Genomic DNA, 14073 nt, shown 5'->3' with positions numbered 1-14073 from the left:
CGCAGGGCAGAGCCACAGCCCGAGCCCCGTGGCCGCGTTAGGAGGATTAGAGGGCGCAGCGTGGGCTTTCCGAGCAGGATTAGTGCTGCTGGCACGTGATGCGGGTGCGAGCCCACGCTCTCGGGGAGCGCTGCCCTCAAACCAACCTGCCCAACCCCTGCCCTGATGGGGTCAGGGCTCTCGGCAGCACCTTCCCAAGCCTCATCCAGCAACAACTCAGCTTTTTAGGCTTGGAAGCCCCCCACAAGCAGCCAGCCCGTGCGCCTCCCTGCTTTTTAACCTCCCCAAACCCAGGCACAGCTGGGGAAGCCCTGCCCCTGGCAGCCCCACGGAGGCTCTGGTGTCACCTGTGCCCACTGATTGCGTGCAGCAGCTGTCACCAAGCTCCTGCAAACGCGTGCCAGGGGCTGCAGGGCTGAGCCCTGGTGCCCAGAGGCAGCCGTTAGGTCTGAGATGCCAAACGCGCGTCCCACATCCCGTTCTCGATCTCAGACGCTCTCATACAAACGTACGGACACGTGCATACCCCTGGTCGCCTTTTCTCATGCTTTTTCTCTCCTTTTAAAGCCCACCCAGCTCTCAGGTCACTTACGGAGGTAATTACAGAGGCAATTAATGAGCTAGGCAGGATACAAGGGCAAGAACCTGGCACCCGAGGGCTGGGAGGGCGGCGAGGGGACTGAGGGGGGCTGCGTGAAACGGGGCCCTGCAGAGCCCGAGCGTTTCCCTCTGTCCCCATCCCCAAACGTGCCCCTCCAGGAGGGATTTGGCAGCGGGGGGGGTGCAGGGGATGATTCCCCCCCCGCGTTGGCCACCCCAGCGCATGCAGGCGCCGTGCGGCACCCACCGGCTCGCGCCCCACGCGTGTCCAAACCCACGCGTGTCTCAGCCCCTCCGGCCACAAGCCGAGCCGGGAGCGCTCCCCAGCCTCAGGGGGACCCGGAGCCAGGTGGGGGGGATCCGGGGGGGTGGTCCCAGCGCCCCCAGTTCGGGCTGTGCCCGAGCCCCTCGGCGCTGCGCAGCGCCTGCAGCCGCATCCCCGCAGCCGCGCTGCCACCTGGCGGAGCCACCGTGGGAAGCCGCGGCCGGGGGAGCCCTTGCGACCCTCGCAAGCACGGGGACATCGGGCGAGACCCCCCCCCGGGTCCAGCAAAGCCCCCCCCCCGAGGTGGGCCCTGCGGGAAGGTTTAGGCACAGGTTTCTACATCGCGCTCCCCGCTCCGTCTCCAAAACCGCTCCATCCGTGGCAAGCGCCACAGCAGGAGCAAAGGCATCGGTTCCTCCATCAAAGGAAGAAAAAGGGGGAAAAAAATCAAAAATAAAACGACCAAAATCTTGTCCCCAGCCCTTCCCCACCAGGGGAGCAGCACCCAAGGGGTTAAGGCAGCCCGGTCCTATTTTAAAACTGGAAGAGCGCTGCAGCTTGATCCCAATTCATTCCTTCAGAGATATAATCATAGTCTTTACGAGATGTAATCATAGTATTTATTTAAGAATTAAGCTTGTCTGAAAGTGGCCTAAATTCCCCCTGCAAGAGCTGAGTCGGTGCCTCAGCAGCTGACTCAGCACCGCTCCCAGGGAGCCAGGACCAGGAGGATGCTGCAGGGTGGGGGGCCGGGGAGGGCAGCACCCCCCCCGGGGGCTGGGGTGCAGGAGGAGAGCACCAAGGCTGGTGTAAGGAAAGGGAAGGAGCCAGAGCAGTTTTTTCTTTCTTATACATCTTTATTTAAAGTAAATGAGCAAGGGGTAGAACGGTTGCAGCTTTTACAGGAGAAAGGAAATCCACGAAAACAGACAAGACAACACGCAAAAACCTTCTCAAGACAGACAGACAGCCCAGCCCTCGCTTGGGCTCAGCGGTACCCAGACGTAGCGAGGGCTTGTCCTCACTGCAGGAGCTGAAGCAGCAACAGGGACTGCCTCAGGTCCTTAAAAAAAGCTCCCGAGTGGGCCTGGGACCAGTACCAGCTCCTTCCAGCTCCTTCCCCATCCCTGCGATGGGGCAGGAGCTCCCGGAGAAAGTGCTTTAAGAGCAGCTGTGGCAGGCTTAGAAGGCGCGATCCCACTCCACCCACCTCAGCTGAAGAGCAGGCACTGAAACTCAGCGAAAACAGATTAAAAAAATACATAAAAATCAAAAGAACATCACCTATTGCACTTGATTTACTAGCGAACAGCGCAGGGGCGTCCGCACAAGCCGTTATCGCCTCCATATCACAGGGAGTGTGCAGAGAGGGAGGCAAGTCTCATTCTGACCTTCCTCACCTTTAAATAGTGAAAGAAAAAAAGATTAGAAAACCTGGATTGCATCACTAAAAACATGCCTAGTGTCCAGAGCTCCGTAGTGTCCTCAAGCAGGCAGGCGTTAGCGAGACGGGACCTGAACAGCCACGACACCGTTCAGCATCCCCCAAACCTAGATTATTATTATTATTTTTTTTTTTTTACAAGCTCTTGCAGGGCTCACGCCTGCTCCCGGGGGATGCACACGTGGGATTTTGGGGTGCCCAAGTGCTCCGTTCCCCCCAGGCCGACGCCATTTGCTGCAGGAGCAGAAGCACGCTGCATGCACGCAGAAAAGGGGGGCCCTGGCAGGTTTGCAGCGCTCCCGGTGCCCCCTGTCCCCCCCCCCCCCTTCTCCTGTTACTTCTTGAAGAACTTCTTGTTGAGGAGGAAGATGAGCAGGTTGACGTTGACTTTGGCTTTGTCGAACATCTTCATGACGGCTACGCCCTCGTACTGCAGCTGCAGCAGGTCCTGCAGGAGGGGCGGCCGTCACCACGGGCCCCCCCGCGTAGGGGAAAAGGGGGCAGGGGGAGGCTTCCCCCCACAGCACGACTGCCCCGTCCCTGGGGCAGGACCCCAGCTCCCCACCTGGTAGTGCAGCTGGAACCTCTCCATGTCGATCCCCATGAACTTGGCTTTCACCTGGAACCTCCCGGACTCCTCGCAGGGCACGATGTCGAAGATGACGTTCCTGAACCTGGATGGAAGGGAGGCACCCGCTGCCCAGGGGGGGGCTTCGAGGCTCTAACGCGGCCGAGGCGACCACGGAGCAGGTCACGCACCCACTGCGGCCCCAAAAGCGCGGCTAAGGCTGGATCCACACCCCAAACCCACCTCCAGCTCCAGCCCGGAGATGCCCAGAACAACCCCTGGGGCTCACCCCCGCCACCTCCCTCCCCGTGCCCGAGCTCTGCGCTGCCCCAGCTCTCCCCCGGGGGCAGGGGGACATACTGGCTGACCGGCAGGTCCTCGATCTCCAGCAGCACGCCCTTCTCCAAGAGCCGCGCCGCCGTGTAGCGCAGCGGCTGCAGCTTCTTGCTCTTCCCGCTGGCCCTGGAAGAGAAGGGACCACGAGCTCAGCTCCGGCCATGGGGAAAAGTCCCCGCTGCTCATCACAAAATCCAGCTAGGAACACAAAATCACATAGATATTTTAATTATTGGAGTTTTTCCTTGAAAAAAAAAAAAAAAGATCTATACACGCACCTGTTGCTGGCTGCCAGGTTGTCGAGGCAGGTCCTGATGTACTGGTTGTAGTAATCGATTTGCTCCTCGTAAAGCAGGGTCTTGGAGTCGAGGCCTTGCAGGGTCTGCCTCAGCTTCAGCAGCTCGCCCTTGCGGTGCTGCCGGTAGCGCCGCTGGTTGCGGATGTCCTGGAGGAAAACGAAGCCTCTGAAGCTGCCAGAGCTCACGGGGAGCTTTGACGGAGCAGCAGAGGACGACGGTGGGTGGGCTCAGAAGCAGTGCTGCACGGATAAAGTCCTCCCGCTTCCCCCGAGCCCACCTTGGCCAGCTCGTTAACGAGCCCCTGGTACTGATGAGCAGAATCCACGAGCCCCAGGCTCTCCAAGCGCCGCAGGTTGCGGATGATCTTGCGCTTCTTCTCCTCCACGGAGAGCTGGCTGTTGGCGGCCAGCGAGCGGTTGCGTTTCAGCTTGTCGGGGGTCTGGGCGTCCCGCAGCGCTCGCCTGCGCATCAGGTGCTCGTGGGAGGCTTCCTGGGGACCAGGAGGGGGATGTTTGACGGGAGGGACAAGACCGGGACACCAGCAGATGGAGCAGACCAGCTCCCAGCCCAGGCTTTGACCCGAGGCTCTCCAAAAAAACCGAGCCGGCCGCTGCTGGAGCGCACGAGCGGGAGCCAAGCCGTCGAGCAAGGCAGGACAGCGTAGTGCTCGCAGCCTGCTCGCCTCTTCCCCGGGTGATTTTATCTCGTGCCCGTCCTACCTCAAGATCCGACGCCGGTGTCCGCAGGATCTCTGGCAGGGACCCTCCTGGCTGGGACTGGATCACGTCCACCAGCATCTGCTTGGTGCTGGGGGACAAGAGAGAGGTCAGGCGCCTGCTCCACACCGCTGCAGCAGCTGGAGGTTATTCAGGTGCCTTCCAAGGGATTTTTTTTGCTCCTCTCGAGCCTCCTGCCCCTGGAGATGCCCAGGATCCCACACAGCCCGGGCTGTGGGGTGGCCATCGCCATCCGCCTGTCCCCAAGGGGCCCACGCTCACCTCAGCAGCAAGCTCCTGGCGTCGTTCTCCTCGCTGTCGGCCTCCGGTAGCGGCTTGCCGGTGAGGGTGAGGGAGATTTCCATCTTGCTGAGCTGGGCGAGCACGGCCCCGGCGCTGCTCTCCGCAGGGCTGGGAGCGCTCTCCCCTGGGGGGCACAGATCAAAGTGGGGTCGGGGAGCGGAGCCAACATCCCCTGCCCAGCGCAGGGTCGTGCCCAGAGCCACCGTGCCAGAGCTTCATGGGGAGAAAAAACCATCACGAGGCGCTGCCTGCGGGCAGCTCCGGGAGACGCTGAAGCTCTCGAGACCCGCTACGTGCCCACGAGGGGCCGGGCGCTACGTACCGACAAGGGACTGGACGGTGGGAAGCTCGTCGAGGTCTTCCAGGAGCTCGTGCAGGGGATCCCCGTGGTGCGGTGCGATGGAGTCCTGGTGCTCGAGCAGGAGCTGGGTGGTGCAAGGGAGAAGATGATGGCAAAGGGGTGTGTGAAGAAGCAGGGCTGTGGTCAAAAGCCCCCAGGGAACAAGGCGAAAGTGGAAGTCCCTTTGCAATCCCCTGTTGTGCGCAGAGTTAGGAGGTTCAGGGGAAGACGAACAGCCAAGAACCCACAAAATACGGATTTGTTGCTTAAAAAGGAGTCCAGGGGGAGCTGTGCTTGTGCTGGCGTAGAGGGGAACGGGACCAAACACAGCAGAAAAAGCCCAAAGAGCTGGGGACAGCAGAAACGGCACCACTCGCCCTGCCCGGTGAGATGGGGTGGGATTCAGCCCCACGGCTGGCAGCAAAGAGCTCACGAGTCTCTGCTGGGAATTACGAAGCTACACGGGTGGGATCTGGGACACCAATGCCCCGCGGTGGCAGCTGGGGACAACAGGGAGAGAACAGAAGTCACCAGGGAACCAGGAGCCTGCCTCGGCACGGCACCACGCGCATCTCCTGCAGCTGCTGAGGCTGTTTTACACCAAACCTATTCGCTTGCCTCACGCCCTCACCTTGTGCGTGTCGATGAGCTCCCCAACGGTGATGTAGATGACCGGCTTGGCCACCGCCACCATCTCCGAGTACTCGTCCACGTTGAACCTCTCCTCGGGCTCAGGGACACGGCAGGCGGCGGCGATGAACCTCCTGCGGGACCGGCGGGGACGGTGAGCCCCAGGGACACCGCCGCCACCCCTCACGCCCCGGTGCCGACCCGGAGCCCACCTGAATTTGCCGTGGGTGTCCTCCAGGTAGCGGTTGACCCCGCAGAGGTGGGCGTTCTCCCCATCGAAGACCTTGCGGGCGGCCGCGTGCTGCAGCACTTTGGCGACGGAGCCCAGGCTGCGGCGCTGGTCGGGGTGCAGCGTCGCCCCGGCCGAGATGTCCACGATGTCGAAGCCGTCGGGGGCCACCACGGCTGGGTTCATGAAGCGGTAGTAGAGCAGGTTCCCCACGACCTAGGGCACAGGACAGCCAGGTGTCGGGGAGCACGGCAGGAGCTCAGCAGGGAAGGCTGCTTTGTCCTCGCACCGTGGGGTGGGACCCTCCCGGAGGGGACATCGGGGCAGGGAAGAGCCCACGGTTGGCATTTCCTTCGCTGCTCCAGGCAAACGTTCAGACTTCAAGGCATTTTTAAGTCGAGAGGGAAATGGCAACCAACACGTGTCTGAACAAGATCCTGGCTCCCCTGGGCACGCAGGTTCCCACCCCCCCCTCAAGCAGCACAGGTCCCCACCTTGTCGACCTCCTCCTCCGAGGCTTTGGGGAACTTCTCAGCCAAGGACGTCCTCAGGATTTTGGCCACGTAGCGCATGCCGTAGCTGGAGAGAGGGCAGGGAGAGGTCCATCAGCACGCATCGTCCCTCAGCTCCTTCTCCTGCCCTGCTGCCAGCCCAAATCCCCCTAAAAGCCTTCATCCTGGGGCTCCCTCAAAGCTCAGCTTCTTCCTTGCAGGCAACACCGACAAAGCACTCAAATTCAGAGGCAAGGAGCACCCACCCAGCAGGTGGAAGAGCAGGAACCGATTCTTTGGGGATTTCTCCTTGCTGGCAGCTCAATAATGGGACAAGCAGCCCCCCCCCCCCGTGGCCCAAGCTCCCTTTCTAGGACCTTGCTGAAGCTGCCTTGCCGCTGAGAGCCCTCAGGGGCTGTGCCCAGCAGCCCTCGGATACGTACGGGATTTTGTCTACGGACGAGGTGATGGCAGAGACAAACTTGTCTGTCGTCGCAAGAAGGTTACGGATGGAAATATCGAGCCGCCTTTGGACCTCGGGGTGGCTGAGGGCTTGCTCGGGGCTGACCTCGTACGGGAGCTTGCTGCAGGCAGAAAACAAGGTCCCCGTCACCGTCCCGTCCCCCTGTGGCTGGGCTGAGCTCCCTAACCCCTGCTCCTGACCTTTGCTGCCCGCTCTCCGACTCCATCTGGTTGACCCACGCCTTGTAGATGTCCACGGGGTTGGTGCGGATGCTGAGGGTCTTGTCCTGCAGCACCTCCTGCACCGGGCCGCCCAGGATCTGCCGCAGGGCGTTCTGCCCGCGGGCGTTGCGGTAGAAGCTGACCACCAGCCGGATCACCGTGGCGTTCCCCGTCAAGATGTCGTGGATGTGATCCACCTTGGACCTGGGGAGAGGTGGGAAGGGACGAGGAACCGGCTCGGTTGTTCTCCAGCACAGGGCTGCGAAGGGAGCCAAGGAGCCAGCAGCTGGAGGGAACCACCACGGCCCTGCTGACGTCTCCAGGCCAGGCTTTTTTCCGAGTTTGTCCCCAAATCGGGGCGCCCCCGGCCACCCACCTGATCTCCTCCTGCAGCGCCACCTTGAAGAGCTGGAGCAGCAGGTAAGCCTCCCGGGGGTTGGACGCGTAGTTGTAAAGCGTGAAGATCACCGACTCCATGAACTTGGTGGACTTGTTCTGGGGCATCTGGAAGATCAGCCTGGCCAGGTACCCGGGCTGGGTCTGCGGGGAGGGACGGGGAGCACCCCGCTAAGCCTCAGCGCCACAGAGCGGTGCGGGACCGGGGTCCTCCCGTCGCGCTGGGCAGGGCCGAGCGCCGCCGGCCTCACCTGCAGCAGGTAGAAGAGGTGCTGGTAAGCCTCCAGCTTCTGCCTCTTCTCCTTGCTGAGCGACTTGAGCCCCTTCTGCTTGTCTAGGGACATCATCTCCGAGAGCTGCTCCTTGTTCTTCTTGGTCAGCTTCTTGCAATGGGAAACCACCTCCTGGAACGGGGACAGAGCGGCCGTGGCAAGCTCCGATTTCAGCCCAGCCTCCACGGGGAGGCCGCAGAGCTCGCGCCGCGCTCCCGACCTGCAGCGTGATCCGGTTCTTGACCAGCAGCCCGATCTTGATGTCCATGAGGTCCAGGTCGCTCTCCAGCTGCTGGCTGGCCCGGATCCTCTTCACCACCTCCTCCCGCAGCCGCAGCACCTCGGCCTCCTCCCAAAAGTCCTGCTGGCTCTGCTCCAGCAGGTGGATGAAGCGCCGGACGATGCTCAGCGGCGGGCTCCTGGCGTGGACTGCAGCCGGCCACGGCACACGGTGAGCGCCGCAGCCCCCAGCGGAGAGGGGCAGGGTCCCCTCCCCAATTAACCGGGGTCGCTTCGGAGGGGAGACGAGCAGACACTTACCTAGCATCCTGTAATCCCCGCGGGCCTTGTTGGCTCTCACAAAAGCCTGGATTTTAATTACGGCTTTAACCTGCCGAGACAAACGAGGGGTGGGGGGGCGCAGCCCTGCGGCAAGCCGGGCAGTGCCAGGACCGGGGACCCGCCGGTGCCCGTGGTGGGGGCACCCCAAACCCCACGGTGATCTCAGGACACTACCCTCGGCCTCGTCACGTGCTGCACGCCAGCAAGCGCTGCATTTCACATGCCCACGGGGAAACGGGCACCTTCCCCTAACCATTCTCTCCCCTCTGATGGGGATCTCGAAGCCCCTGCTGGCTTTTGAGCGAACCGAAGCATTTTTTCCCTCCTCACCCTCCCCGGAGCCCACCAGCCTGGCAAAGCGACGCACCAGGCTCCTTTTTCTTTCCCCCAGCCCCGCACGAGGACGCGGCAGCTTCTCTCCCCTCTCCAGCCACCCCACGAACACTGGGGGCTCGGCCACGCGTTCGGGGTGCCCCCAGGACCTCACCGCGGCGGTGGGCAGCGGTCTCAGCCCCCAGCCATCACTCACGTTCCTCCTGAAGTAGCGCAGCCTCTCCTGGTACCTTTTCCGAGCCTGCCACATCCTCACGCCCGCCTGGATCTGAGAGAGACGTCGATTCGACCCCGTGGGGACTCGCGTGGGCAGAGCAAGGCCAAGCGGGGGGGGGATGAGGATGTGAAAGTGGGAGCAGAGGGTAAAGAAGGGTGGCTGACCTTGACCGCAGCACCCGCGTGGGCTCGCAGGTAGCGCAGGCGCTCCAGGTAAGCTCGGCGCTGCTTCTGTCCCCTCCACCAAGCCTGGAGAGAGAAGAGAACTGCTACCGACCCCCACGAGGCCACTGCGACGTCCGGCTGGCGCCCTGGAGAGCGCACAAGACACCACAACCAGAACACCCAGCACAGAAGACACAAAACCAGAGCCCTGAGCGGCCGCGGGGAGAAAAACGAGCCCTGCGCTCCCCTTCTCAGCACTTCACAGCCCCCGAGGTGAGCCTCGGCTGCCGAACGCACGGAGCAGCAGGCGCCCGGTGCTCCACGCACCACGGACTCACTGCTCCAGGCACCCCCAAACCCCCCGGAAAACGCAGCAAGCGGCGCCGGCCGCTCGTATCCCCCGCTCACAGCGGCGGGACGGATCCTGCCTGCCTCACCTGGATCCTGAGGGCGGCCGGCTGCTCCTCCCGCAGGACGCGCCAGCGCGCCGCGAGCTGCTGGCGGACGAGGAAGCCTCGCAGCCGAGCCTGCAGCCTCACCACGAAGGGGACGTGGGACGCCCACAGGCGCTCGCGGTCGTGCGCTGCGGTCGCTTGGGTGACGACCGCCTGCGGGGACGCAAGGCGCTGGGTCACAACCCCACAGCGCCGCCAGCACCCGCCCGTCCCCGTGCCCCCCTCACCGGACCTGGATCTCCTCCCGGCTCAGGTGCGTGGTGCAGAGCTCGCCGTCGCGCGGCCGCTCCCAGCTGCCCTCGAAGGTCTGCAGGCTCAGGAAGTACTCAGCACCATCCTGCAGCCCGTGCCGCACCCAGCGAGGCTTCGTGTTCCCTGCGCACCGATGGAGAAGCTGCTGGGGGCCCCCCGATGGGCTCCTGGGGCAGGGAAGCACCCCAGGACCCCGTCCCATCCCCCCTGGGAGGGTTTTGCTTCCCCCGGCCTTTACCTGCTTGCCTCTTGGTGGCCGCCAGCGCCGCCAGCCGCTCCTGGTACGCCGCGGCGCAGGCGTCCACCACGCCGCGCAGCGCCACGTCGGGGTTGCGCAGCACCCGCAGCGTCTGCGCCGCCTTCCCCTCCTTGATGGCCTGGTTGATGGCGGCAGTGCCCAGAGCCACTGCGGGAGGAGGAAGGGGGGCAGGGGCTGACGGCGGCCCCTTCCCACCCAGCAGCACCCCCCTCCCGCAGCACGGGCAGCACTCACTGCGCCTCGCTGCCGCCGCGTCCTCGTTGGCCCCGCAGACCCCGCGCTGGATCTCCTCCCACCAGAGCACAGCTCTGTCGTCCTTGGTGGCCTGCGGGGTGGAGAGACGGGGGTCTAGCAAGCTGGGGAGCCCTCAGCCAAGTGGTTTTACGCCACGTCGCCCTCTGGGTGCCTCCCTCCTTGGTGCCCTGGGGATCTCCCACCCCACCTGGGCTTTCAGCGCCCGCGCCCGGGCGAGGACATCGTGGTAGCGCCGAGCGGCGGCCGCGGTGACACCGGGCAGGGCGGCCGCGGGCAGCAGCAACGCCGCCAGCGTCTTCTGGGGGTCCGCCTGCAGCAGCGCCTCGTTGATCAGCCGGACGGCGAGGACTCCTGCAAGGAGGGGAGGACACGTGGCTCAGCCCCCCGGCGCCCCGGGGGCGCACGAGGTTTTTTTGGCGTCTCTCCCCACGCCAGCTCTCTCGGGGACTTGCAGAAGCCTCTGCTCAAGCACGCGCCGCGCGGGCGCGACTCACTGTCGTTCTCGTCTTGCACCGCTGAGTTGGTGGCGTGCACGCCGTCCTGAAGGTCGTTCCAGGTGAGGAACTCCGCTCCTGCTTTCCTAAGTTGGCCTTTCAGCTGCAGTAAGTCGTCGAAATACCTGCAGGAGGGACACGGGGCGATGGCTCAGAGCGTTTTAAGCAGGGAAGACTTCTGCCAGGAACAGCTGCCTCGCTTCCCTGGTGGGGTAAGGGAGGCACAGAGCCAGGCAGCTGGTGGAACAAGCCCCAACGCCGCCAGGATCCCTGGCTGTCCCCTCCCAGGGGACCTCCCCAGACCATCGCGCCAGCACCATTCTCCTTACCTCTGCGCATTTCCATCCTCCACGTCTGAAAGCCCCAGGGCAGGGCTGACCAGGCTGCTCCAGAGCCCGTCGAGGTCCCCGGCGTCCAGGGCTCGGTTCACCAGCGCCACGGCTGAAAGCATCTCCACGGCCACAAACAGCTCCTCCTGCACCAGCTCGCCCTGCGCGGGGCAGGCGGAGATGCTGAGCCCCTCCACGGCCCCGCCGCCCCCCTTCACCCCACCCCGCAGCCCCCCACAATCGTGCAGGAAGCGCCGAGATCCCCGCTGGGAAGCGGAGCCCCCACCCTCGGGTGCTGGCGCTGCAGCAGGGCCAGCTGGTGCTGGTACAGGGGGGCAGCGAGCGGGTGCACGGCGGGGAGCTGCGCCGCAGGCTCCATCAGCGCCTCCAGCGTTTTGTCCGGCGTCCCGCGGTGGATGGCAGCGTTGATTCGGCTCACGGCCTGCAGCACTGCGGGAGGCACCAGGGGACGGGGCTGCAGGACGCGGCCGTGCCCCCATCACCCCGCGGAGCTCGGCCGGGGACGAGCCGAACGCGCCGTGCGCCGCGGCCACTCACTGGCTCGCTCCTCCTCGCCCTTCTCGTTCGCCGCCGTGATGCCCGCGGCCACCTCCTCCTGCTCCAGCAGCTCCGCGTAGCCCAGCTCCTGGAGGAGGCAGGAAAAGGGGACGGCGTCTACAAGTGCCCCAGGTCCTGCTTGGCCCCGGGTACCCGCGGCCATGGGGTGCCAGCGCCGACTACCAGGGCCTTCTGCTGCCGGTCTGCGCCGAGCTGCTCCAGGTAGCGGTCGAGGTTGTCCCGCCGGAGGTGGCGCAGGGCCAGGACGGGGTCCTGCAGCGCGCGGTACAGCGCCAGCGCGTCCTGTGTCTCCAGGGCATCGTCCACATCCTCCAGAGCTCCTTGCACTAGGAGAGAGGCCGGGTCACGCCTCCGCGATCGAAGCAAGGTGAGGCTGAGACCACCAGCCTCACCAAAACCCACGGATTTCTCCTCGGAAACGTGCAGCCAGCCCCGCTCCCTGCCAGCTCTGAGCACCCAGCTCCTGCCTGGGCGCCCAGCACCCCGGCCAGGCTCTCCTGGAGCACCGGGACAGCACCCCGGGGTCCCCCCGGCAGGAACGCCGCGCTCACCGTTCGCCTTGTTGATGTTCCCCTGTATCTCAGCCTGCGTCAGGCAGCGGTCGTAGATGTCCTCGCCCTCCGGAATCGCTTGCAGGTGCTGCGGACGGGGTGCCCCCCCCCTTGAGCTTTCTGCCCCACCGAGCTCTGAGCTCATTTCCCAAACCAATCCCTGCAAACCAGCCCCAAAAGAGAAACCCTTCCCCATCGCTTTTCACCCCCAGTTTCCAACCGGGTGGCTCCTGCCCCCCTCGGTGCCGTCCTCACCCTGTTCCTGGCGTTGCTGCCCTTCTCCCTCTTGGCCCGGTGCAGCACCTCCTGGTAGGCGCCCGCCAGCCCCGGGCGCAGGTCGAGCAGCATCGCGCTGGGGTTGAGGAGCGCCTCCATCGTCTGCGCCGCCACCCCCCGCTCCACCGCCTCGTTGATGGCCAGCACGGCGGCGTGGACTGGGGACGATGGAGAAGCGTGAGGCCGTGGCGTCTCTTACGGCGCCAGGGTTTGGGTTTTTTTTTTTTGGCACCGGCTGGGCCGGCTGCTGGCGGAGACGGCGGCAGGCTGACGCGCGGCACCGCTCCCCCGGGACCCCCCCCCTTCACCTGCCGCTTCGTCCACCGAGAGCTCGTCGGCCAAAATGCCCCCGATCTTGCTGAAGGCAGGCAGCTGCAGGCCGTACTTGTCCAGCTCCCGCTGCATGTTGTTGATCTCCTCCTCTGGAGCGGAGCACAGGGGTCACCGCCCGGCCCCACACCGCGGAGGAGCTCCTCCGGGCAGCCCCAGGGGAGCAGCAAACCCCCCAGCGGCACCGAGCAGCTTTGGGAAAGCTTTGGGAAAGCTCCCGACAGCTCTTGATTCCCTCCTCCCTTCCCCCAGAGGGACCTGGGAGCAGCGGTGCCGTACCTGTGAAGTCCACCTTCCCGTACAAGTCCTGGATCTGCGGAGCCAGCCCCAGCTTGAAGAGGTACAGGCTGGAAGACGAAGCAGACGCCCGCCGTGACCGCTCGGGCCTCGCTTCTCCCTCCCCGCTCCAGGTCCTTCAGGTACCAGGACGGGAAGAGGGGAGCGCGGCGGCAGCCCCGGTGCCACCACGACGCCTGCGGCCACCTCCCCGGGTGACCCCCAGGGAGGTTTCAGGACCAAACTGGGGGGCTTTGGACCCACCTGAGGGCGTGGATGCAGTAGACCACCCGCGGCATGTTCTTCTTGTCGTAGATGTCGGTGGTCTCCGGGTGGAAGAGCTGCCAGTGCGGCAAGAAGGCCACCAAACGTGGGTGCCACCGAACGCCACCGCGCCACCAAACGCCACCGTGCCCCCCCCCCCCCGAAAAGCAGCCGACGGCCCCAGCAGCGAGCCAACCCCCGGAGAAAATGCTGCCAAAGGTGGGAGGGAGAAAGACGAAGCCCCCCCCCTGGGGGCACCGGTGTTTTCCTCCCGATGCCACGCAGCCCCCCCCCCCCCACCACCACCACCGGCAGGGGGTTTCGCGGGGGGGCAGCGCGCCCCCCCAGCCCCGGGGGTGCCTTACCGAGGGCAGGCCCACGCGGCTCATGGCGTCGCGCCAGTGGTTGATGTTGTCCGTGTGCCGAAAGTGGAGGCCGCTCGCCTTGAGGGGGGGGGAGGGAAATCAGGCCGGGTTGAAGCTCCTGGGTGTCCCCCACCCAACAAATCTCCCCCAAACCCCAAAGTTAGGCACAAAAAAAAAAAAAGGCAAAATCCCTCCCCTGGGACAAGGTGGCTCGAAGCCCCCGCTATCACCAGAACACCCCAAGGCCGCTGCGATCAGCCCCTTCCCCCAATTTTCGGAGCCTCACCAACTTTTTTTTTGGTGGGGGGAGGCCCTGAGGAATGCCCCCCCCCCCCGCAGACTTGCCTTGTACCGCGTCTGCTCGCGGTCGTAAATCTTCTTGGCAGGGACCACGTCGGGGGCGAAGCAGTGGCCCAGCTTGGCCAGCAGGACCCCGTTGCGCAGGCTCTCCTCCAGCTCCGTGGGGGGGGGCAGCTCCTCGCCCAGGCAGGCCTCCATCCAGCTGGGGGGGGGGGAGGGAAAAGGGGGTGGGGGGGGGGG

The 14073-nt window shown here is 64.8% G+C and overlaps 1 protein-coding gene across 1 annotated transcript in view; it reads right to left on the bottom strand.

The window, feature by feature from the left end:
- Window positions 1-2456: 2456 nt before the first annotated feature.
- IQGAP3 (IQ motif containing GTPase activating protein 3) overlaps window positions 2457-14073 on the bottom strand; it is a 13126-nt gene continuing 1509 nt past the window's right edge. Inside the window, exons 3-38 of the mRNA XM_035346755.1 lie at window positions 13879-14035; window positions 13534-13611; window positions 13169-13245; window positions 12908-12975; window positions 12607-12720; window positions 12278-12456; window positions 12023-12110; window positions 11634-11797; window positions 11451-11538; window positions 11179-11342; window positions 10893-11053; window positions 10564-10688; window positions 10257-10420; window positions 10049-10139; window positions 9794-9961; window positions 9536-9678; window positions 9286-9456; window positions 8849-8932; window positions 8664-8735; window positions 8114-8183; window positions 7794-8002; window positions 7553-7705; window positions 7282-7445; window positions 6885-7109; window positions 6665-6805; window positions 6225-6309; window positions 5714-5946; window positions 5503-5635; window positions 4854-4956; window positions 4511-4655; window positions 4232-4319; window positions 3790-4002; window positions 3492-3658; window positions 3238-3339; window positions 2875-2983; window positions 2457-2757 (exon numbers count right to left, since the gene is read on the bottom strand). Coding sequence (XP_035202646.1) covers window positions 2644-2757; window positions 2875-2983; window positions 3238-3339; window positions 3492-3658; window positions 3790-4002; window positions 4232-4319; window positions 4511-4655; window positions 4854-4956; window positions 5503-5635; window positions 5714-5946; window positions 6225-6309; window positions 6665-6805; window positions 6885-7109; window positions 7282-7445; window positions 7553-7705; window positions 7794-8002; window positions 8114-8183; window positions 8664-8735; window positions 8849-8932; window positions 9286-9456; window positions 9536-9678; window positions 9794-9961; window positions 10049-10139; window positions 10257-10420; window positions 10564-10688; window positions 10893-11053; window positions 11179-11342; window positions 11451-11538; window positions 11634-11797; window positions 12023-12110; window positions 12278-12456; window positions 12607-12720; window positions 12908-12975; window positions 13169-13245; window positions 13534-13611; window positions 13879-14035 — 4810 coding nt within the window. The 3' untranslated portion in view covers window positions 2457-2643. The remainder of the gene's footprint in view (window positions 2758-2874; window positions 2984-3237; window positions 3340-3491; window positions 3659-3789; window positions 4003-4231; window positions 4320-4510; window positions 4656-4853; window positions 4957-5502; window positions 5636-5713; window positions 5947-6224; window positions 6310-6664; window positions 6806-6884; window positions 7110-7281; window positions 7446-7552; window positions 7706-7793; window positions 8003-8113; window positions 8184-8663; window positions 8736-8848; window positions 8933-9285; window positions 9457-9535; window positions 9679-9793; window positions 9962-10048; window positions 10140-10256; window positions 10421-10563; window positions 10689-10892; window positions 11054-11178; window positions 11343-11450; window positions 11539-11633; window positions 11798-12022; window positions 12111-12277; window positions 12457-12606; window positions 12721-12907; window positions 12976-13168; window positions 13246-13533; window positions 13612-13878; window positions 14036-14073) is intronic.

This window comes from Oxyura jamaicensis, chromosome 25 (assembly GCF_011077185.1).
Source record: "Oxyura jamaicensis isolate SHBP4307 breed ruddy duck chromosome 25, BPBGC_Ojam_1.0, whole genome shotgun sequence".
In the NCBI taxonomy this organism is placed as follows: Eukaryota; Metazoa; Chordata; class Aves; order Anseriformes; family Anatidae; genus Oxyura; species Oxyura jamaicensis.
This window is presented reverse-complemented; position numbering and strand designations above follow the sequence as displayed.